General features: G+C 35.8%; 1 protein-coding gene across 1 annotated transcript in view; it reads left to right on the plus strand.

The window, feature by feature from the left end:
• LOC149527829 (U-box domain-containing protein 35-like) overlaps nt 1–23,399 on the plus strand; it is a 54,745-nt gene that overhangs the window by 12,928 nt on the left and 18,418 nt on the right. Inside the window, exon 3 of the mRNA XM_089812090.1 lies at nt 18–139. Coding sequence (XP_089668216.1) covers nt 18–139 — 122 coding nt within the window. The remainder of the gene's footprint in view (nt 1–17; nt 140–23,399) is intronic.

The following is a 23,399-nucleotide window of genomic DNA, read 5'->3' on the forward strand; positions in this document are numbered from 1 at the left end:
GATCATTGGGATTGCAGGTGCAAACAAAGATTGTGGTTGTAGAAGAGGATGATGTAGCATTGGCAATTGTTCGGCTGATCTCAAAATTCAGCATCAGAAAACTTGTGGTAGGCGCATCTTCTCGTAATGCAATCACAAGGTAATATGCCAGCATCTTGTGAAGCAAGGTGAAAAGCAAATATGATTTGGCACTTTTTTAAGAAACTAGCGTTTAGCATGCATTTTGTATCAGTCTATTAATTTATAGAGTTTACTCTGTATTGACTTTTAGATGGAACATATATATTGCTAACTTGATATGAAAGTCATCACATTGGTCTACCGAGAAAGAAATAAGGAGAGTTTGATTTGTTACTTGAACAAACATAGCATCCTTTATTTGTAGGGCTCGATTACCTGGTATCTACCTCTTGAATAATTTATGAGAATCAAAAGCTTCAGAGTCTTTCCTGCGAAAGCTCATCTTGATTTGAGGAAAGACGGAACCCCCCTCCTATATGATTTGTCTTAGAAAATTTATTCCCTTCTTAAATCTCTCTACAAAGTCTTCAGGATTAATATTATTACTATTAGTAGCTTGGGGATATGTGTTATCTTGCTGTGGTTCATAATCTAGACTAGATCAAGGACATTGTTAGATTGTGACGAGTGCCAATATTGGTGACAGATAGGAAATTTGAATGAAAGATTCTTGTAGCTTATTCTCCCCTCAAGGGTGTGCCCCTAATCTAATAATGATTTTTTCCGTAAATTTGCTTGTTGGTGTCTACATAATTGCAAAAAAAAACATAGAGGTAGTGACATATTTATGCATTGGTTCCTAAGTTGCCGGTTTGGATTCGGGTTTGAGATTTGATTTGTTCAAATTTTTCTGGAATTGGGTTTAGATTCATTTTGGGTTCAAATATGTGTGTGTGTGTGTAGCAAATAAGTTCATACACCACTATGCTAATTTTAAAGCAACATAGGAAAATACACCACCATATCAATGTTTCAGTTTGAAAACAATAATGTCAACATTAATAATCAGCCATCGCGATCAAATATCATCAAAAACCATCAAGTGGATCATCATCACTCTGCTGTTGCAAATTAGAATTACAAAAAGTAATGCTATAGACCTGTTTAAGGCCAATGTTGTGATTTTGCCATATTGTAAGCTTCACACATTAATTGTCATACTCGATGATTCAAGCCAACTTTGGATCAGACTGGATGAAGCCAAGAAAGCAGGTTTGGATCCAGATTTAGGCATAGTAAAGTGTAAAGATCTCCTTAAATTTTGTTCAATCCATAGTTTCTGTACATGTTAGCCGCTATGCACAACATACATCCCATGATAGATGTGTGACACTTTTATACATCCCGATTCCTCTCAAATAGCATTTAATTCAAATTAAATTAAAATATGATTAGTAATTTAAGTCCAATCATGTGCTCAAGTCTAAATCTCAGTCTAATTTGGCATTATAAACTTTTTGAAAAAGTAAACAAAAATATGTTTTGTCGACCAAATTCTCTGAAAGTCTGCCTAGATTCCTATGCTGGAATCCAAAGTCACTCAAAAGTTGTCTGTAGTCTGCCAGGGTTCATTTGAGAGAATTTTAAACAAAATTCGGTCTCTGTGGCAGACTTTGACAAAGGACCAGAATTTTGAGAGAGTTGAACCAGCAATTCCTAGGTCCAGGAGAGAATCTGTTAACTTAGATTAGTTCCTTTATATGGTGAGTTTTCCTCTATATTCTTGTGGCAGGATATGCATTCTGATCCATGCTGGGATCCAGACAAAGTTATCCTGCTATGTGCTGGAAGCAGGCATCTAAAACTGTATATGTAAACCTACAATATTCCGAATTCTAATACTACAATTAGACTACATTATTGAATATTACGACATAATGCAAATTCAACTAAAAAAAACTTTTGGCTGCTAGCATCACTTCATATTTGTGTGCACTTTCAAATCCTTATGTATGAACTGGTAAGATTGAACCAATAAAGTTGTACATAAACATGATTGGTAAAGTATATCATATAAGCAAGAATGTGTTGTTTGATCAGTTTCTCAATGATTGGATCCAAGATTTCTTTCAGGGGGTTGCCATTTCTTGTGATGTTGTGGTCTAGATTAGGCAGATTTTTGAATTTTAAGCCTCTTCATCCTTTTGTTTTCTTATTGTGCCACCATGGGACATGTCCCCTCAAAAATGTCCATGTTTCTGGGACAGAAGAACTTGGAGGAGGCGTCCCTCTGCCACACCACCACCTTAGCTGAGATGTCCCCATTATGCTCATGGGACTCCCAGGAGTGTCCTATGTAATGCTTCGATTTGGGATTTACCTAAATTTAATACTGAAACAACAAATACACCTTAAGAGGAGAGATGTATAATTCTAAGTAATATAAACTTGTAATAAAATTGGCAATGGTAAAGTCCCTTTTTGGGATTATTTATGGTTTAGGTCCTAGACACATCATTAATCACTTAAAACTTTTATTAATATAATAAATATTTATAATCCATAATAATATTCAATTCCATCATTACTATTTAATTCTATGTTAAATAGCATTTCGAGAAAGCATATTTGGATCATCAATTGTATTAGAAATTGATCAAAAAAATCCTAAGATTCCAGATCTATCTAAAAAGCGCCATATCTTGATTCTGGTGTGATTTGGATCTAGATCCCTCTTCGATTCCTCTTGGATCCTGACAAGATTCCAAAATGAAGTCCAAGAGGGGGAGGCCGGGAGGATCCACGGGAGTCCGCACATTTGGGCAAGAAAAAAAGGGGCCCACTGTGACTTTTTAAAAGTTAAAGTGAAAGTCAAGCCTAAAATGACACATCTAAATCCTAATTCGACCAATAATGGTTGCCTAAAGTCATTTGATGGTCATTCATTCATCTCTCAAGCACGTTTCATTCATTGATGGTTCAAATGAAGTTGAAGAGGAACTTAACATTCACCTTGATAACAATGAAGATGACGAAGAAGAATACGAAATTGGATATTAATTGTTTTAATGTTTAAATATGAAACATTGAAATATGGCTTGTAATTTAAATTTTTAGCATGTAATGACATTTTGAGACTTTTGCAAAGTATGAATTGATATAATCATATATTAACAATTATGGATCATTTTATGAGAATCACACTTCTAACCTCTTATTATTATCATTATATGTTTGAACTTTGAAGTTTTGAGCTAATGATGGATGATCATTGACATGTTAGATGTATGGAATCTATGAATATACATACATACATACATACATTTTTTTTTTTTGAAAATGTCTATATATATAGTATATACCCACAAAATTGGGATCCAACCTCAAAATTTTGCCGAATCCCTTAATCCGAATTTGAATCTGAACCAAAATTAGGATTGGCTACTTAGGAAATATCTTGCAAACCACAATCCCAAGGACAATTGTCCTCGTATTGTGAGAGCATGTGTGACTGTCCCATTCATCCATCCTTGGGTGGTGTACTTGATAAGACTCTCAAGCCCTATCTTTGTATTGTGAGCATGCGTGGATCACCTATCCATCCTTGGGTGGTGTACTTGATAAGAATCTCAATAAGAATTTTCAATTGTTGCTTCTGGAATAGATTTTGTCAGATTTTTTTTCCATCAACGTTTCGGATCACCCTCTGTGATCCATCATCAGGATGATGTATCATGGAGTGTGATCCGAAACGCTCTATGATCCATTATCAAGATGATGTATCATGGAGTGTGATCCGAAACGTTGATGGAAAAAATAATTCTAACAATTGATTCTAGAAGCAACAATTAAAAAAAATCTCAATCCCAAGGGCATTGAACATCCCTAGGTCCACAAGAAAGGCAATTCCATCCATCTCGGGGTGGTGTACTTAACAAGACTCTCAAGCCTAGGGACATTCAATGTGCCCCCTAGCCCATGTGTGTGGAAGGAGTAAGATCCCCTCCCTTAGTCCACCGTGGAGGTTGTCCTCCTTGTCCAAGCCTAATGGCTTTTAACACCCCCTCGACTCATGAGTATGGCTCCAACCATCTTAGAGTGGTGTACTTGATGGGACCTCAAGTCCAAGGGCATTAAATATCTCGTGGACCATGAGCGTAATATTCACCTTGGAGTGACATGCTTGGGTTTTTTAAACCTGGAAGGATGGCATTGACATAAATGCAAAATGTATTTGCTAAAGGAAAATGATGCAGGAGCATCCAATGGTGTAAGGGCAATCCTGTATCACCCAAAAATATGCTTAGTGTTAGTTTCTGCTTAAAGTGTTTTCATTTTTGGATACCCGTTTGGGTCAAATAAAGATTTCAACTCTCATAGTTCCACTATTGGTTTTTTGGGTTAGAGTTTTAGAGCACCTTGGGATACGTGCCAATGCAGAAAATAGGTTATTTTTGTAATTGAGCCATAATTATAATGAGTTAGAGGGTTAAGTTGGAGGGATGATTATTCTTGTAATTTAAAGCACTTTAGAAAAAGAATCAAGTCAAAAGGTTTTACGGATTGAAAGTTATTGCAGTTTTAAGTTACCCGGAGACCTCCTAAGAGCACTTCAAAGTCAGATTTGAGGCATTAAACGGCCTTGTACAGGTCCGAAAAATGGGGGATGGTCGAAACTAGTCCATAGGTCTATAGAACACTTGGAGAGCTTTTTGGAAATGTAAACAGTTCATCAATCAGAGTCCCAGAGGAAAAGTTATGCCTCTTGGAAGTTGGACTACCATTCCTAGATTCTTCTAATTTTGCATTGACTTCTGATGTGTTTTTTAGAACCTTCTATTTTGGCAGTGGATGCCAAATGGCATATTCTTAAATGTATTCCCAATTCTAAACCTAATTTGGTTTACTTAAGGACATTTCTAGCATTGTAAAGGCAGGTTTTTGGTGGAGTTTGAGAGGAAGTATTGTGAGAAGGGTTTTCTCCAGAATCTGATAACATTGTAAGCCCATAGGGCATGTTGTGGAGTCTATTTTTGTTGTATTGGATGTAACAACATATCACTTCTGATAATAATATTCCCCTTTTCCTGTTGCGTTCATTTTTGTCTTGGGTTGTGTCCCCATCAAGTGGTATCAAAGCTGGTTTTCCTGAGTGTGTAGATACAGCGTCGACTGTGAGGCAGTTTGCACCAAGACTGTGTGGTTGTGGGTTTTGATACAAGAAGATGCCTCCACGAAGGGAGCGTGGTGAAAGGGCTGGAGTTGTTAGTCCTGAGGTTAGAGCCCTCCAGAGACAAGTCTAGGCATTACAGGAGGAAATCCGTAGAGGGATAAGTGCTTCTATAGGCAACGAAAGTGAGGAAGAAAATGAAGAAGGAAATATTGGGCAGGAAGGGGAAGGAGACAGAGAAGTCCTTAGCCAGGTGGAGGAGAGGCTTTTTAGGGCCATTGCCAAGCTTGGAAAAAGACCTAAAATTGACTTAGGCATGTTTTCGTGAAATCTAAACCTGGATGAGTTGATTGACTAGATCAATGAGCTGGAGTAATATTTTGAGTATGAGGATATTGGGGACCTTGATAGAAGGCCAAAATGAAAGGCCATGCCAAAATCTGTTGGCAAGAGATTCAGTTGGAAAGAAATAGAAGAGGAAAGGAGAAAATCACAAGATGGGATCTCATGGTGGACAAACTAAAGAAGCAGTTCATTCTTGTTGATTACGAGCTTGATTTGTTCAAGAAGATGCAAGGGTTAAAGCAAGCAGGAAAATCTGTCCAGGAATACATAGGAATTTTACCGAGTCCTTATTAGGGCGGGGCATGCAGAAGCAAACAAGAAGAAGGTTGCCTGTTACCTTAGTGGTTTAAGACCTAGCATTTAGGAGGAGTTAAGTCTGGTTAGAATGACTAGCATTGAAGAGACATACTAGTTTACCTTGCGAGTTGAGGAGAAGCTAAACAAAAAGTTTGATAGAAAGCAAAGAGGGCACAGTCAAGGAGAAAGGGGTGGTGGCAGGTCATTTGGAGGCTGAAATGAGAACCAAAAGAAAAATGAAGATGTGGGTACTAGCTGAAATTAGAGGAACGAGGGTTTCAACTGCTCATGTGATCAAAACTTTGGAGATCATAGAGGAAGAGGTAGAGGACGTGGACAAGGTTCAGGAAGAGGAGGCTTCCGTGGTACCTGTTTTCATTGTAATGAAGAAGATCATTGAGCCTTCGAATGCCCTCAATGCCAAGGAAGGACAAATAGGAGGACTGATGGTCAAGCAAGGGTTGCTCATGTGGATGATGATGCATAGTCATCACATTCAGAGGGTGCGGAAAGAGGAGAGGTTCTAGTTAATGAAAGGGTCTTACTGAGCGGTGAGATTGAACCTGGATAAAGGAGGAGTTTGTTTCGTACCAAGTGCAAGTGCGAGGGTAAATGTTGTGATGTGATTGTAGATGGTGGAAGCACTGACAACTTGGTGTCAGAGGAGATGGTCTCAAAGCTAAAGCTTAAGAGGGAGAAACACCCCAAACCCTATTGGATTGCTTGGGTATAGGATGATCATAAGGTCCTGGTTAGTGAGCAATGTTTGGTAAAGTTCAAGATTGGGAGTTACGATGATGATACTCTCTGTGACATCATTCCAATGGATGTCTGCCATTTATTGTTGGGAATGCCGTGGTAGTTTGATAGGCATGCTATACATGATGGTCATGCAAATACATACTCTCTGACAAAGGATGGAGTTCGCCACAAATTGAAGCCCTTAATAAAGGAGGGTGAAAAGGTATGCAGTAATGCTAGGGTATGTCTTGTTGATGGAAGAAAATTTCTGGATGGCATGAAACATCAGCATATGTGTTATGCTTTAATTCCTAGCAAAGATAAGGAAGGTAGTAGTGAAGTTCCACTTGAAGTTTCAGGTCTATTAAGTGAGTATGGAGATGTCATCTCTGATAATGTTCCAGAAGGGTTGCCGCCAGTAAGGGAAATCAGTCATCAAATAGATTTAGTTCCTAGGATGACTCCTAATGAGATTGAGGAGCTAAACAGACAAGTTTAGGAGTTGTTGAGGAAAGGTTTGATTCGAGAGAACCTGAGTCCATGTGCAGTACCTGCAGTGCTGACATCAAAGAAGGATGGAGAGAGGAGAATGTGTACAGACTCTTGGGTTATAAATAGAATAACCATCAAGTATCGGTTTCGTTTGCCAAGAATGGATGATCTTATGGACTGTTTGAGTGGAGCTTAGTACTTCACAAAGATAGATCTCAAGAGTGGTTATCACCAGATACGGATACGAGAGGGAGATGAGTGGAAGACTGCATTTAAGACCAAGAAGAGTCTATATGAGTGGTTAGTCATGCCCTTTGGACTGACCAATGCGCTAAGCACCTTCATGTGGCTTATGAATGAGGTAGTAAAGAAATTTATGGGAAAATTTGTTATTGTTTATTTGGATGATATTTTGATTTTCAATAAGTCTTTGGATGAACATTTATTGCACATTCATAGTGTCCTTGAAAGGTTGAGGGAAGAGAAAAGAGAAATTATTGATTAATTTGAAGAAGTGTAGCTTTGTCAAAAGGGAGTAAGTCTATTTGGGGTTTGTTGTATCAGCTGAGGGTCTCAAAATAGACCCAAAGAAGGTGAAGGTCATCTTGGAATGGCGTACTCCAAGGTCTGCCACTGAGGTGAGGTCATTCCATGGTCTGGCTAGTTTATACAAGAAATTCATTGGGAATTTTAGTAGTATATGTGCACCCCTAACTGAAACAATGAGGGGAGATAGAAAAGAGTTCAAGTGGACTACAGAAGCTGCCAGGAGTTTTGAGTTGTTGAAGAAAAAGGTGATAGAGGAACCTGTGTTGACACTTCTTGATTTTAACAAAGTGTTCCAGGTGGATTACGATGCTAGTGGCAGTGCTATTGGGGCTGTATTGAGCCAAGAAGGTAAACCTATTGCCTATTTCAATGAAAAATTGAATGATGCAAAGAAGTATTTTGTTTATGATCAGGAGTTCTATGCAATAGTTCAAGCCGTAAAGAAATGGAGGCATTATTTGTTGCCAAAAGAATTTGTTTTGTATATTGATCACTGGGCATTGCAGTACCTAAATAGCCAAGGTAAATTGAATTAGAGACATTTGAAATGGGTAGAGTTCATGCAAAGCTATACAATCGTATTGAAACATAGAAGCGGAAGGTCTAATAGGGTTGCAAATGCATTAAGTAGGAGACAGTTGTTGCTGACAGTAATGCAGGTTGAAGTGGTTGGGTTTGATGAACTTAAGAATCTGTACCTTGAGGATCCTGACTTTGCAGAGGCTTGGAAGGCTTGTAAAGAACCTATTACTCTAGACAGGACTAGGTGGCTAGATTACATGATTCAGAAGGGAAGTCAATTGTGTATTCCAAGGAGTTCCATGAGGGAGAACTTGATCAAGGAGAAGCACAGTGGAGGGATGGCAGGACACTTTGGTCGAGATCAGACTATTACCATTATTAGAGAACATTATTTTTGGCCTCAATTGTCACAGGATGTGAAGAAGTTTGTGTAGAGTTGTCAAATATGTCAAACAGCCAAAGGATTTAATCAAAATACTGGACTCTATCAGCCATTGCCTATTCCATCGATGCCTTGGGAGGACATAAGTATTTAGTCAAAATACTGGACTCTATCAGCCATTGCCTGTTCCATCGAAGCCTTGGGAGGACATAAGTATGGATTTTGTTCTTGGATTGCCAAGGACACAAAGGGGTAATGACTCAGTATTTGTGGTGGTTGATAGGTTCTCCAAGATGGCACATTTCATTCCATGCCACAAGACTTATGATGTAGTGCATATTGCAGATTTGTTTTTCAGAGAGGTGGTGAGGCTACATGGTCTCCCAAAAAATATTGTTTTCGATAGAGATACTAAATTTGTTGGGTATTTCTAGAGGACTTTGTGGAAGAAGTTGAAGACAAAATTTAAGTTTAGTTCTACACATCATCTGTAGACTGATGGACAAATAGAAGTAGTGAATAGAAGTTTGGGCAATTTGCTGAGGTGTTTAGTAGGAGATAAGCCCAAGGGATGGGATTTGATTCTACCACAAGCAAAATTTGCTTACAATAATTCTGTAAATAGGAGTACTGGTAGATCACCATTCCAAATTGTGTGGGAGTAGTCCAAGGACTGCACCAGAGCCGAGTAAGATGGAGCAAGGAGAGAGGACAAGTGTTGAGGCAGAAGACTTTGCTGAACATGTCAAGAACCTACATGAGGAGGTGCGAGCACATATTACCAAGGTGAACCTACAATATAAGGCTAGGGTAGATAAAAAAAGGAGACATAAGGAGTTCCAAGTTGGAGATTAGGTTATGATATATTTGAGAAAGGAACGATTTGCAGTGTGAACCTACAACAAGCTGAAGATGAAGAAATTTGGCCCTTGCAAAATTTTGAAGAAACATGATTCAGGGAATGCATATGAGGTGGAGTTGCCAGATGGGATTCACATTTCTTCTATTTTCAATATTGTAGACTTAACAGAATATCATGATGATGGTGTAGATGAGGAGTTGATGCTGGAGCTATGTCTAATTCCTACTTCTGTGAAGGAAGAGATTGAAGAAATTCTGGATAGTCGTGTGGGTCAGAGTACCAGAAACAGGCAGTATGAAGAATACTTGGTGAAGTGGAAAGGACGATCAATAGAAGACTCAACTTGGATATCCGCAATGGAGCTTACCCATTTGGGTTTTCCTCTACCAGCTATAAAGTTAAAGGGTCACTTTTCAATCTACCCTAGGTGTCTGATGTAGGAGCATCTAGTGGTTTAAGGGCAATCCTGTATCACCCAAAAATATGCTAAGTGTTAGTTCCTGTTTAAAGTGTTTTCATTTCTGGATACCCATTTGGGTCAAATAAAGATTCCAACTCTGATAGTTCCACTATTGGTTTTTTGGGGTTAGAGTTTTTGAGCACCTTGGGATACGTGCCAGTGTAGAAAATAGTTTATTTTGTAATTGAGCCATAATTATAATGAGTTAGAGGGTGTAAGTTGGAGGGATGATTATGCTTGTAATTTAAAGCACTCCAGAAAAAGAATCAGGTCAAAAGGTTTTATGAAAGTTATTGCAGTTTTAAGTTACTTGGAGACCTCCTAAGAGCACTTCAAAGTCAGATTTGAGGCACTAAACGGCCTCATACGGATCCGAAAAATGGGGGATGAGCGAAGTTGGTCCATAAGGCTATAGAGCACTTGGAGAGCTTTTCGGAAATGTAAATGATTCGTCAATTGGAGTCCTAAATCAAAAGTTATGCCTCTCGGAAGTTGGACTATCATTTTTGGATTCTTCTAATTTTGCACCGACTTCTGACGTGTTTTCTAGAACCTTCTTTTTTGGCGGTGGATGCCAAATGGCATATTCTAAAATGTATTCCTAACCCTAAACCTAACTTGGTTTACTTAAGGACATTTCTGGCATTGTAAAGGCAGTTTTTTTGGTGGAGTTTGGGAAGAGGTATTGTGAGAAGGGTTTTCTCCAGAATCTAATAACATTGTAAGCCCAAATGGCATGTTGTGGAGTCTATTTTTGTTGTACTGGATGTAACAGCATATCACTTATGATAATAATATTTCCTTTTTCCTGTTGTGTTAATTTTTGTCTTGGGTTGTGTCCCTATCAGAAAATATGCTAAGGGAATAAATATCACTTTAATATTTGAATCACTTGCTAGGAAAAATAAACAAATATAGGTTGGGGCTAAAGACAATTTATAAATATTGTAGTACAATAGGTATGACTTCTTTGCATAATAATTCAATAGCTATATCAATAAATTTTGTGTAATTATGAGTGGCAATACACACACACACACACACACACACACATATTTGTGTGTGTGTGTGCCCATGCGTTTTCCTCTGCTTTTATTTTGAATATATGTTGTTTTTTGATTTCATCTCCTGATTGATGGATATGGCTTGTTGAATGATTGATTGATTAAATGGAGCCCTTTGATTGTATGATTTGAGGTATTGTTGAGTGGTGATTATGTGGTTGTTGATTAGATGATCGAGGAGTGATGATGTAATGGATGTTGCTTTGTTATATTCAAGAATGATGATTTGATAGAATGATTTGCTGATTGGTTTTTTTCTTGATTTGTTAATTGATGATTCCTTTTGTGGATTCATAAATGATGATTCATAAGTGATCCTTGAATGCTCGAAATTATTTCTCCTTTATTAGTGAAAGGCTAACCGCCTTTCATAAGAGTTGAGTTGCCACCCTCCACTCTTTTTGGATGTTTATGTTCCGTTCTTTCTTCCTTCCTCCATATGCCCTTTCTAATTAACTCTTTTCCCTTTTATATCTCATGTTTCAAGGAGTAATAACTCTTCATTTCATGCCTTTTCACCATTTATTAAACTAATTTTAATTACATTATATTATATTTTAATATTATCATTTTTTAGTATTAAATCTTATTATAGAATGGGGACATTACAAATTGATTGTCTTGGAGGTGCCAAGCCTCTCCCATGGCCCCTAATTAAACATTCTATGTGAAAACAAAGAACAATGGATAAAACTATGAAAATGCCATTTGTAATAACGACTTGCAATGTTGTGGAGGCCTTATTTGTGCTTGTTGGCCAGAGCTCTGCCCCTTGACTCTATCTTGTATTGTGATAGGGAGTGCACTAGTGGCATTTCCATTAACCCTCATGTTGCCCCTTGATCCTACTCAGGGCTCTACCCTCAGATCCTTATAAGAGGCGCTTTTCCTTGACCTAAAATGTCCACTCAACATTGTTATTATTCAATGCAATAATTGCCATGTGTTTTATATTTATTTGTTTAAACTTTACTTAGGATGCCAAAGCTTCATTTGTGATCCATATACTTATTCTTCATTTGCACGAAAAGCTCCAAAACTTTGCCCGCCAATATTCTTATTTAATACAATCATTTTTTAAGTTTTTAATATTCATTATTTTTAACTTATAGTATTCCAAAGTTTCATTTACAATTTTTATACTTGTTAATTTTTTATAATTAAATTTTCAAGTACTATATATATTTGTGCCACCCACTTGTACCACCCACTTTTGGCTTACTGGAGTTCACTCCTAAGGTGTTCTACTTTAGTTCTTTTGGAGATTAGTTTCATGAGGAGTTGATAGATTTGATTGCTCTTCTCTTGGGAGGTTTTTGAGAGATCATTTGTTTGAGTACATTGCTGGACAATGTCTTTAGAAGATGACATTACTGATCTCCTTAGTTGACTTGGGACCTTGGGATAATTCTTGGCTACATTTTTGACCAGTTTGATTATTGTGGAGTTGCTTTGACATTGCTTAAGGACAAGCATTATTTGGGAAGGGTGGACTATAATGTTCACAGTTTTTAGTTATCTTGTAGTGCAGCTGATGTTGGTTTTTTGGGCTGTCTTACTAGGATTAAAGGCGTATTTTGGTGTTGTTACGTGTTTTGACGGAGTAATGGAGATGAACGAGATTCTGATATGTGATTTCAAGCAACTTGTCCCAAACTTACTATTTTTAGTGTCAGTTTGGAGTTTGGACACCGATTGGTTAGTTGGGAGTTTTGGACGACTTACTATTTTTAGAAGTTACTATTTATAGTAACCTCTATTTTGGCAGTTGGTCATAACTTCAGCCCCCTCTCAGCTTCAACATACCACATCTTCAACATCAAGACTTATGCAAATATATCTGTAATGTCCCCTGTCTGTTGGAAAATGAAACATAAAGACAATATTCTTGAAGCTTCAACTACAGATGGCTTCCTCCTTATTCAGCATTTGGTAATGAGCAAGACTAGTTCATAAAAGTTTATTGATAAGATATCAATTCTTATATGTTTGTCTGATATGCTTTTAGTAAGCCCAATTGATGATAGTGTAAATGTTTTTATTGGAGATTACCTTTACTGAAAACTGTATATGCAAATCTGAATGCTTCATGTAGGATAGCAATGATTTGAGAATAGACAAGGAACAAGCTTCAAGCTACTAGTATACTCTGCATATGAAGATCAATCTGAAGATATAACAGATCATATATCCTATGTTGATCTCAATATAATAAAACACAAATATTTCTAATGAATCCCTCAAAGATTGATCTTATAATTTGGAAGTGAATCAATTTATATCTATTGGTAAGTATTTGTCTTGAATATTTGGACTGTCGATGATATTCTTTGTATTCATCAATCTGTTAATCACTGATTTAATTGTCTTCAAATTCTAAACATGGTGAGACTTATTTTCATTGTTTACTGAGTTCTATTTGATTGTTTATGATCTTTTCTCTCTACGTGATGGCAAAAGTACCTACTGCCGAGATTACTGCTCTTTCCTCTTCTTTGACTAGTTGACTTGGCCAACTATTTGCTAACCGAATATCCTATGTTATTGATGTTGAAAATGTAAGAAGAGTAACTGAGAGGGGAGGGGTGAATCAGTTACCACAAAAAACAAATCCTTTTCCCTTAGATGTCAATACAATCTTCCACTTATCATACAACACTGAATTGCTCGGTTAACATTAGAATTTTACTGGTACTTTGTTAACAAAGCAATCTTAAGATTTTTTAAACTGTATTATGCTTTAGTAACTTAAAGCATAAGCAAATAACATGAACATAGATGACACCAAGATTTAACATGGGAATCCAATTTGGGAAAAACCACCTTGCAACTAGTCACAGTAATTTTCACTTTTTTAAAGTGAGCCCTATTAGGAGCCAACCTTTCAAAGATTACAAAACCTATTGTTAAGTATGACCTTGTTAGAGGATTTAGATCACCCTGTTAAGAGTGGTTTGGTTAAAGGTCTTTGGACACTTCAACCTTGAAATGTCACCTTGTTAGAGGATTTACAAAATGATTGTTAAGTCAACTCTGTTAAGAGATTTCTTTACTGGTACAATGGTTAGAAAGCAACAACAATTTGACCTGATTTATGAAGTAACTTTCATTGCAGATTTAGATATCTGTTCTGGCTTCACCTCGGGATTCTTCCTGATCAGATGTTCTTTGTAGTTTATCTTCCACACTTGCCTGCTCTGCCTTTTGTCTTCGCTTACGTATCCATATTTTACACATTCCTCTTCTCACCTTTCCTTCTCAACTTGACCTTTCTTATATATCATAAGTTAGGAAAAGTCTGCTTGAATACCCTTTCAAAACATCAATAAACATCCAAATAGTTGGCCTCAACCAATAAAATATTTGACAATTACATTTTGCTGTCACTCAGTCAACACTAGAACTGATCACTCGGTTGACACTGTGACTTCTTCATTGCTCGACGACTCGGTCAATACGACAAGTAGGTACCCTTTTATTAATCAACTACTTAATTAATATTGGAAAGTCTTCATAACCCGACTACTCGGTTAATACTAGTATATACAAGGTTAATATTGCAAACTAAATATTGCTTGGTTAATGCTGACATTTGTGTAAACATCAATGACAATATACAATTGAATAATTGTTTCCAACAAACTCCCTCTTTGGCATTGATGGCAACAGAATGTGTCAACAGAAGCTGATAAAAGTATGAGCAATTAGATAATATCCTTAGTTTGATTATGATTCTCATCCACACTAGCTCCGTCTAAGATTCTGCTAGGATTTGTCTCTGCTGGTTTCTTGTCGTTGCTCTTCTCTCATTTTCTCCCTCTTAGCTATACACTCCATCATCGAGACTTTCCCTCAATCTCATCAACACTGAACTTTTCACAATCTTTCATGTTACTCTTCCATGTTGACACTAAAATATCCCTCTTTGACATCAACTACCAAAGGATACATACATCTGAAATTACAGTTTACCTTTTGTACTGATTCATATGCAATATGCATTGCACTTCACTGCATCAACTTGATTGATCTTCAATGGAGTTTGGTTGATGCCTCACTATCGTTTACTTTTAGTGAGCATCAGATAGGGGAATAGCCCCTAGTTTACCTCTTAGATACATGAATGCATCCTTAGGTAAAGCTTTGGTAAATATATTTGCTATCTGCTCCTTGGCGTTCACATATTCCAATCTCACCTCTTTGTCTTGAACCAATTTCCTTAAGAAATGATATTTTATTGCAATGTGTTTTGTCTTTGAGTGCATCGCTGGATTTTTGGATATATTGATTGCACTTGTGTTATCACAATAGATAACCATTGGTTCCTTGATTTCTTTCTTCATTCCTGACATCAACTGCTTGATCCACATTATGTTAGAACAATTAACTGCTATAACAACATACTTTGCTTTTGCTGTGGATTGAGAACTACAATTATGCTTCTTGCTTGTCCAAAACACTAGCCTCTTTACAAGAAAGAATGCTCCTCTATAGTATTTTTTCTGTCATCAATGCTTCTTGCCCAATCTGCATTAGTAAAGGCTCTTAACTCAAGATTTCCTCCTTTCTTGTACCATAACCCATAGTCTTCAGTTTCTTTTAGATATTTCAGAATTATTTTGATTGCCATCATGTGATTTTCTTTAGGATTAATAGAAAATCTTGCAACTAGGCCAACTGCCAATGCAATCTCAGGTTTTGTGTGAACCACGAGTGTCGGACGTAATAACTTGACCAAAATAACCCTGGACACACTAACCCCGCCATGATAACCCAAGAACACAATAACCCATGGACAAAATAACCCATAGTCATTCTAGATCAAGTTAGTATGCTTAAAAAGGGATTGTGAGGCACCATAGAGGATATTTAGGTCATTTTAGACCATATATCCATTATATACCCCTAAAATAGCCTTAAAACATCTTTAATATGCTTAAATAACTTATAACATGGTAAATAATTATAAAAATAAAGACAAATTCGTGGGAATAAGCTAAATAAGAGTTGTTATGAAAAGATGTAAGTCCAAAGGCATTATGAAGAGGCATTAAGAGGATATATAAAGTGGTAAAATTAAGAGCTTAGAGAAGTAAAGGAAGGAAGAAGGGGAGAAGAATGAAGAGTGTGTAGAGTGATAAGAAAAAGAGAAATCAAAATTCATTAAAAAAAATATTTTTTAATATAATTTTTTAAACATTATATTAAATTTTTCTAAGGGTTTCTATAAAGTATACAAAAATAAATATACTTTTAGGGAATCAAGAAATTCTTCATAATTTTTAATATATACAATGCCTCTTCAATTTTTAACAAGTCAAAAAAATAAGAAATTAATCATTTTAAATGGTTACACATATTTGCTTCATTGAGGTGTCAATAAAATGATCTAGCGTTGTGCAGAATATTCTACAAATAAATGTTAAAGTCGGTGCTATACTACAACACAAACAGAATCTGGTGATGTGATTAATAGTACAGGACATAATCATGCTCCAAAAATTGAGATGATCACTGTCAAACAGAAGTTGAATGAAATGAAAGGCATGGCGTGCTTGACTCAAGACTCTACAAGAAATATCATTTCTACGACATGTTCTAATATTTCATTACCGGTAGTAGGAGCAATACCATCAACCAATGCATTATCCAAAATGATTCGAAGGAAAAGAATAAGATTTTAAGCACCACCACCAAATCCTCAGACATCGAGAGATCTTATCTCACCGATTGAATATACAATTACCAATAGAGGGGAAAAGTTTCTTTATCATGACAGTAATGATGAGAATCGTTTTTTAATATTCACCACCACACAAAATTTTCAACTACTAAAAGAAATTGAAAATTGGTTTAGTGATGGTACATTTAAAACAATACCAAGTATTTTTCAGCAGTTGTGCACAATTCATGGCTTGAAAAATGATGCAATATTTCCACTCGTCTATATTCTTATGACCAACAAAACAAGATCCACTTATACACAAGTACTTGTAAAATTAAAACAATTGCAACCTGATCTAAACCCAAAAACTATACTTATTGATTTTGAATTAGGTTTCAAGGGAGCTATTTCTGAAATTTTTCCAAATATCACTATTCAAGGATGTCTTTTCCATTTCTCTCAGTGGTTGTGGAGGAAAGTTCAAGAAGTAAGTCTACAAACATGTTACAGTGTCGATGAAGTATTTTCATTTGAGATCAAAAAACTGGTTGCATTAGCTTTTGTGCCTCAAATATATGTAATCAATGCATTTGAAATACTTCTACAATCTCCTTATTATATAGAACATGAGGAGACTTTGCAACCCATAATTGATTATTTTGAAGACACATGGATTGGAAGGCTAACTAGAAGAGGCAATAGACGGTCACCCAAGTTTCCAATCACAATGTGGAATTGCTATTCAGCTATTCAAGACGATCTTCCCAAAACTAATAATTCTATTGAGGGATGGCATAGAGGATTTAGTGAATCACTTCAATCATCGCATAGCTCAATTTGGAGATTCATCAAAGCAGTGAAAAAAGAACAGGGTCACCAAGAGAATAAAATAGAGAAATATATGGCTGGACACTCTACATAACCAAGCAGGAAAAAATACCGTGAACCCAAAGAAAGACTAAAAAGACTAAAAAGACTAGTTGATGGTTATGACAATAATAATATTTTAGATTATATAAGAGGCATTGCTCATAATTTGATACTTTAATTGAAAATTTGAATAAATTTTTTTCTTAGAAATATACTTGTAATTTATAAATTTTGTTTTCCTTTCTCTATAATCTTATGGGGTTATTTTGTCCATGGGTTATTTTGACTTCGGGTTATTTTGAATTAGGTTATTATGACCCTGAGTTATTTTGTCCTTGGGTTATTATGGCTGGGTTATTTTGTCTAGGGTTATTATGTCTTGTAATCATGAACCACATACTGAAGTTTCCCAATCATTGATCTATGAGTAGTCTGGTTTACCTCCTTTGAATCATCATTCTTTGAGAGCTTATGTCTAGTAGACATAGGTGTCCCAGCTGGTTTGGAATCTTCCGTTCCAAATACTTTCAATGTTTACCTAATATATTTTGATTGAGTGATAAATATCCCATCCTTCATTTGATTAACTTGTAGACCCACAAAAATTTTGATTTCTCCAAACATAGACATTTCAATTTCTTTCTTCATTTCTTCGAAGAATGATTTACATAAGTCATCATGTTCTATAAATAAGATATCATCTACAAATATTTTTGCAAGCAATATCTTGTCTTGTGGTCCTTCCTTGATATACAAATTGCTATTATCATTTGTCTTCTTAAAACCAATTTTTACTAGATATCAAGAAGTCTTTCATACCATGCTCTAGGAGCTTGCTTTAATCCATATAAGGCTTTATGAAGTTTACATACCATGTTTCTTTGGTTTGGATCTATGAAACCTTCAGGTTGTTCAATGTAGACTTCTTCTAAGACTCCATTTGAGAAAGCTGATTTGACATCCATATGATATACTTTGAATCCCTTTTGTGTTGCATATGCTAGAAATGTGTCTTACAAGTCTTGCAACAAGGGCAAATGTTTTCCCATAATCAATGCCTTCTTCTTGAGCATAACCTTTGCATACAAGTCTTGCTTTGTTTCTTGTCACTTCTCCTTTCTCATTCATTTTATTTCTGAATATCCATTTTGCACCAATCACATTTGTATCCCTGGGTCTAGGAACAAGAGTCCAGGTTTTATTCTTTTCTATTTGCTCAATCTCTTCATTCATATCTTCTATCCAACTTTCATTTTCTAAAGCATCTTTTACAGATCTAGGCTCAAACCTTACTAAGTAAACATGTGTACCTTTTAATTTGTTCCTTGTCAATATGCCATCTGTTTCTCCTCCAATTATTAGGTTAGGTGTATGATGCCTTCTGACAAATTTTGCAAGCCTTGGATCTTTCTTACTTGATTCTTAAAGATCTTCATCCTTTTGCTCGGGTTCCTCTAGCTGATTTGGCTGTAATTTAGGTAGTATTGCCTGTGACTCGGGTTGAACTAGCTGTGACTCGGGTGCCTTTGTTTGTGATTTGGGTTGATCTGCTAGTGCTAGGTGCACTTGGTTGCCGATTGGCTTCAACCTTTTGAGGTAAAGTTTCAGGTTCCTCTTCATAATCGACAAACCTTCTGTAATCTTCAGGCTCTTTGCTGCTCTGTTCTTCACTTCTTTTTGCAAACTCATCAATTTTCACATGTGCACTTTCTATGACTTTGTGAGTAGTAAGATTTAGACATTTGTATGCCTTGTTTTTATTTGAGTACCCTAGGAATATTCCTTCATCACTTTTTGTGCCAAGCTTTCCTTTCCTTACATCTTTTAAGATATAACATTTGCTTCCAAATACTCTAAGATAACAAACATTAGACTTACACCCATACCATAATTCGTAAGGTGTTTTGTTTGTACCTTTCTTCAATTGAACTCGGTTCAGTGTGCGAATTGCTGTGCCGATTGCTTATCTCCAGTATTTTGGTGCAACGTTCTTTATCAGTAGTGTTCTTGTGCATTCCATGATGGATCTGTTCCTTCTCTCTACTATTCCATTCTGCTCTAGAGTTGATTGCTCCTCTCCAGTATTTTGGTGTAACATTCTTCTCTGTCAATAGTGTTCTTGCACATTCCATGATGGATCTGTTCCTTTGCTCTGCTATTCCATTCTACTCTAGAGTTCTGGGTGTTGATACCTGTCTTTAATTCCTCTTTCATTGCAGACCTCATTGAATTCATTTGAGATGAATTCTCTTCCTCTATCTGATCTCAGGCATTTCAGATTCTTCCTTGTTTCTTTCTCAATTCTAGCCAAATAACATTTGAACTTTTGAAAAGCATCAAACCTATCCTTCAAAAATATTATAGTCATCATTCTAGAATAATCATCAACAAATAAAATGAAATATAAATCTCCATAGTAGCTTTCTACACCAATTGGCCCACAAAGATTTTTGTGCACTAGTTCCAAAACTTCTTTAGAATTGTAGGACTTACTTTTGAAATTTCTTTTACTCATTTTACCAATTTGGCATTGTTTGCACATGCCCATCTCAAGTTTTTTCAGATAAGGTATGCCTCTTACTCTATTGTTCTTGCTTATGGTGATCAAGTTATCAAAGTTAACATGACACATTCTTTTAGGCCATAGCCAACTTTCTTCAACTTGAGCTAACAAACAAGAACTTTCATTGAGATTTAGGTAAAACAAATATCCTTTTGTCTGATTCCTAGTTCCAACTAGTTTTCCTTTTCCATCCAATAGTTTGGCTTTGCCATTTATGAATTCAACTTTGTATCCTCTATTATTCAACTATGCTACACTCAATAGATTATGCCTTAATCCTTCAACTCAATAGGTATTCTCACATTTATTTCCATCAGTTAATGCTATGATTCCTTTTCCTTTTATATAACATAGTTCATTGTTTTCAAATCTAACACTTCCACCATCATAGTGTTCCAAATGTTCAAATTTAGTTTTATCACCAGTCATGTGATGAGAACAACTACTAGCTATGATCCATGTATCATTTTTGCTAACATGAGAGATAAGTGCCATCTTTTCATTTTCTTCATCATCAGATTCATCTTTAACAACAATATAAACTACTTCATCGTCATCATCATCACTATGCGAATCTTTTGCAATGTGACATGATTTCTTACCTTTGCCTTTGTAATCCTTGTAGCTTTTGAAGTCTTTCTTGCTTTTGAACTTGTTGAACTTATTTTCATCTTTATCTTCCTTATTTGGACACCTTGCAGAAATGTGACCAATTTCTTCACATGAGAAATAAATCGCTGCCCTTTTCGCTAGGAGAGCTTCAATGACTTCAAGATTCTCATCTAAATCATCTTCTTCTTCATTATCAACTTGTTTGCCTTTTGAGTTTCCTCCTTTTCTACCAAGGGTTAGTTTTTCTTTGAATGTAGATTCAAGATTGTTAGAAGGAGCATAATTATCAAAGTTATCCAACTCAAAAGTAGTCAATCTTCCAACAAAGAGTATCTAGAGTTAAGTCATTGGTGGATTGCATCTCATCTCTTGAATAGTTGAAACTCTAATTGCATAAATAGGAAAAAGAGTCCTTAGTACCTTGTTGATTATTGTCTCATCATCAATTTTACCTCCTGCAGCTCTGATTGCACTTACACTTTCTTTGACCCTCTCACTGTATTGGCTGATGTTCTCACCTTCTTTCATTTTCAATCGATCAAATTTTCCTCTCAGACTTTCTGCCTTAGCTCTTTGCAAATTTTTGTCACTTCCAAAGACTTTTTTTAGGTTTTCCCACATGTCAAATATAGTAGGACAATCCTTGATTTCATCAAATTCAGAATAGTTCAAAGAGGATGCAATATCAATCATCATAATATTGTGATCCTTTGCTTCTTTTATTTTCTCCATAGTCATAAGCTTGGGTGGCGGCACATATTTGTTCTCTAGGTAGAATACACCAACATCATTGATGCTTGATATATGAAGCTTCATCAACTCTTGCCATGCTGAAAAGTTTTCTCTGTTAAGTTTAGGAATCTCCCTTCTATAAGACATCCCGATCTTTAGCTTAGGTCTTAAAAAAAAATTCTTGCAAGCACCAACTGCTTTGATACGAATTGTTGGAAATGTAAGAGGAGTAACTAGGAGGGGAGGGGTGAATCAGTTACCACAAAAACAAATCCTTTTCCCTTGGATGTCAATACAATCTTCCACGTATCATACAATACTGAATTGCTCAGTTAACATTAGAATTTTACTGGTACTCGATTAACAAAACAATCTTAAGATTTATAAAACTGTATTATCCTTCAGTAACTTAGTTGCAAAAACTTAAAGCATAAGCAAATATCATGAACACAGAGGACACCAAGATTTAATGTGGAAACCCAATTTGGGAAAAACTACCTTGCAACTAGTCACAATAATTTTCACTCTTTTGAAGTGAGCCCTGTTAGGAGCCAACCTTGTTAAAGGTTACAAAACATATTGTTAAGTATGACCTTGTAAGAAGATTTAGATCACCCTGTTAGGAGTGGCCTAGTTAAAGGTCTTTAAACACTTTAATCTTGAAACGTCACCTTGTTAGAGGATTTACAAAATGACTGTTAAGTCAACTCTGTTAAGAGATTTCTTTATTGCTACAATAGTTAGAAAGCAACAATAATTTGACTTGATTTATGAAGCAACTTTCACTGCAAATTCAGATCTCTATTCTGGCTTCATCTCTGGATCCTTCCTAATCAGATGTTCTTTGTAGTTTATCTTCCACACTTTGCTGCTCTTCCTGTTGTCTTCACTTACATATCCATCTTTTTCACATTCCACTTCACCCCTCCCCTCTCAGTTACTCTTACATTTCCAACTGTTGACTGTATTTTTCTATTCCCTGTTGCCCTATCTGTCTTTTATCTCCTCCCCCTGAATAAGGAAACCATCGATGATCTTATAGCCCGACTTACATAAAGACATCTCTATAACGATGGAGCACCTCCTTTTGAAAATGTTATTTACTGTTTGTTTGATGACTTAATAATATAGTTATTTATTACAATATGTGCTCTTACTAACTGATACACATGTGCTTAATCATCTAGCAATTTGTATGTTTTAATGATCACTATCCTTATTTCGTGTGATGGTATTGACCTCCGCTTGCAACCATTCAACAACGTCAAAAAGACTTAAGAGGACATCCATAGTAATTTATATAAGCCTAGATTATTGGCGTTCCACAAATCAAGTTTTATCCGGTGAAACTTCCTCCAAACATGGATAGCTGCACGATTTCAAAGACTCTAAAATAGTATAATGATGAGCTGTCGGTAAAAGTCTCTTCTATATGCCAATACTTGATTACGTAAAAGTTTGACAACTACTTCCAAAGAGTAGCCTTACATTAGCGATTAAGACATATATTCTTTTTTTCCTAATTCTCATAGATTTTGATTTTGATATTTGTTTCAGTTTGGTAAATCGTTGGAGCCTTTTGAGTATCACTTTAAAATATTTTAATTCTCAAATGAACTTAATATTATTTATTTAATTAATAATTATTATTTATAATATATATTTATTATTATTATTATTATTTTTTTTTTTAAAAGAGGGGTAAACGCTTTGACCTGGAGCTATGAACCAGTGAGGTCACAAACAGGTGACCTCATCCCCATTAGATTTGAACCTTGATGGCAAGGATAACAACTCAACAACTTAACCATCACAACATGCCACTATTGGCATAATATATATTTATTATTAATAATATAGTATTATTTTGATTAAATATTATTTTAATACAGGGACATTACAATATCTTTTTTTAGCATATTACTATATTTAACAAGTGTCATATCTAACATGTCCTAGTCATAGTTCTCCTCAACTTTAGCTGCCCTAATCTGAATGACTTACTATTTTTAGCAGTTACTATTTATAATAAACTCAATTTTTGGCAGTTGGTCATAACTTCAGCCTCCTCTCAGCTTCAACTTACCACAGTCTTCAACTTAAATACTTATG

This window comes from Cupressus sempervirens, unplaced genomic scaffold (assembly GCF_028749045.1).
Source record: "Cupressus sempervirens isolate cs-2001-9-10 unplaced genomic scaffold, ASM2874904v1 CseChr00s100002_03, whole genome shotgun sequence".
Lineage (NCBI taxonomy): Eukaryota > Viridiplantae > Streptophyta > Pinopsida > Cupressales > Cupressaceae > Cupressus > Cupressus sempervirens.